General features: G+C 48.5%; 1 protein-coding gene across 1 annotated transcript in view; it reads left to right on the top strand.

Moving 5' to 3' along the window:
- Positions 1-1,634, top strand: part of thbs3a (thrombospondin 3a) — a gene marked incomplete in the record, with an annotated part of 19,903 nt that overhangs the window by 7,647 nt on the left and 10,622 nt on the right. The window contains 4 exon segments of the mRNA XM_014029859.1: positions 406-457; positions 566-714; positions 785-922; positions 1,396-1,470. Coding sequence (XP_013885313.1) covers positions 406-457; positions 566-714; positions 785-922; positions 1,396-1,470 — 414 coding nt within the window.

Genomic DNA, 1,634 nt, shown 5'->3' with positions numbered 1-1,634 from the left:
GACAGGAAGACAGGTGGGACAGGAGGACAGGTGAGACAGGAAGACAGGTGGGACAGGAGGACAGGTGAGACAGGAAGACAGGTGGGACAGGAGGACAGGTGAGACAGGAAGACAGGTGGGACAGGAGGACAGGTGAGACAGGAAGACACGAGGGACAGGAGGACAGGTGGGACAGGAAGACAGGTGGGACAGGAAGATAGGTGGGACAGGAGGACAGGTGAGACAGAAAGGCACGAGGGACAGGACATCAGAGAACAGGTGGGATAGGAAGACAGGTGAGACAGGAAGATGTGGGACAGGAAGACAGGTGGGACAGGAAGATGTGGGACAGGAAGACACGAGGGACAGGAAGACAGGTGAGACAGCGGTATCTTTCCTGAGGACATTGTCTCTGTCTGTCCTCAGGTGAAGGAGATGTCTCTGATCAGGAACACCATCCTGGAGTGTCAGGTTTGTGGTGAGTCAGGACCTGACTGTCCTCATCGCAGGACGTCAGATCTGAGGACCTGATAGAAGTCTGTCTCTGTCTTTGTCTCTGTCCCTCTGTCCCTCTGTCTGTCTTCAGGTTTCCACGAGCCGCGTTCCCGCTGCTCCCCCAACCCGTGCTACAAAGGTGTGTCCTGCATGGACAGTCTGCAGTACCCGGGGTACACCTGTGGACCGTGTCCACCTGGAACCAGCGGGAACGGGACACACTGCATGGACATTGACGAGGTAATGTCTGGAGGACATGAAGCATGAGACGGTCCACCATGTCCTGTAACGGTGCTGTGTGTGTCCTCAGTGTGAGCTGCAGCCCTGCTACTCTCCTGAAGCCTGTCTCAACACCATGGGGGGCTTCAGCTGTAAACCCTGTCCTCCTGGTCTGTGGGGGGCGCCGCTCGCTGGATCTGGACTGGACTACGCCAAGTCCAACAAACAGGTAGACACGCCGGGGACATGAAGGAAAATGGACAAAGTGTCTTCGTCTTTTCCTGAGGCTCAAAATCAAAACTGAAATGGTTTTTTAATTCAGGAAAACTTCCTGTTTATTCACGTAAAGGGGCGGGGCTTATAAACTGTATGGAAACAGCCAATAGGAGTCGATCATTCTTTATTGCTTCAACTTCAGAGTTCTGGTTTTGTTTCTGTTCATCATAAATCTGTTTGTAACAGAAGTGACCCGGATTGAAGTGATGATTAAATCTGTTTGAGTTTAATTTAAAGAACAAAGTTCTGAACAGATCTATAAATAAGAAGAACAGCAACATGATGTAAAATCATAAAGCACATGAAAACAGTTCTGTGATCAAAACAACATGAATTCAATTAAATATTCTTAAAAATGTGTAAAAGTTCCTTCAGTTATAAAACAAGATAATTTGAGTGATTAAAGCTGTGAATGTGTTTCTGCAGGAATGTGTGGATGTTGACGAGTGCATCGACCTTCCTGACGCCTGCGTCTCCAACTCTGTCTGCATCAACTCTGTGGTGAGTTCTGCTCCCGTCATGAACTGTGGCGTTAAAATGAAAAGCTAAATGGACCGTATTTATACAGCACCTTTCTACCCATCCAGGACACTTAAAGCTCTTCACACTACAATCTGTGTCCTCATTCACACATTTACACATTCACACATTCACACATTCACACA

This window comes from Austrofundulus limnaeus, unplaced genomic scaffold, assembly GCF_001266775.1.
Source record: "Austrofundulus limnaeus strain Quisiro unplaced genomic scaffold, Austrofundulus_limnaeus-1.0 Scaffold960, whole genome shotgun sequence".
In the NCBI taxonomy this organism is placed as follows: domain Eukaryota; kingdom Metazoa; phylum Chordata; class Actinopteri; order Cyprinodontiformes; family Rivulidae; genus Austrofundulus; species Austrofundulus limnaeus.
This window is presented reverse-complemented; position numbering and strand designations above follow the sequence as displayed.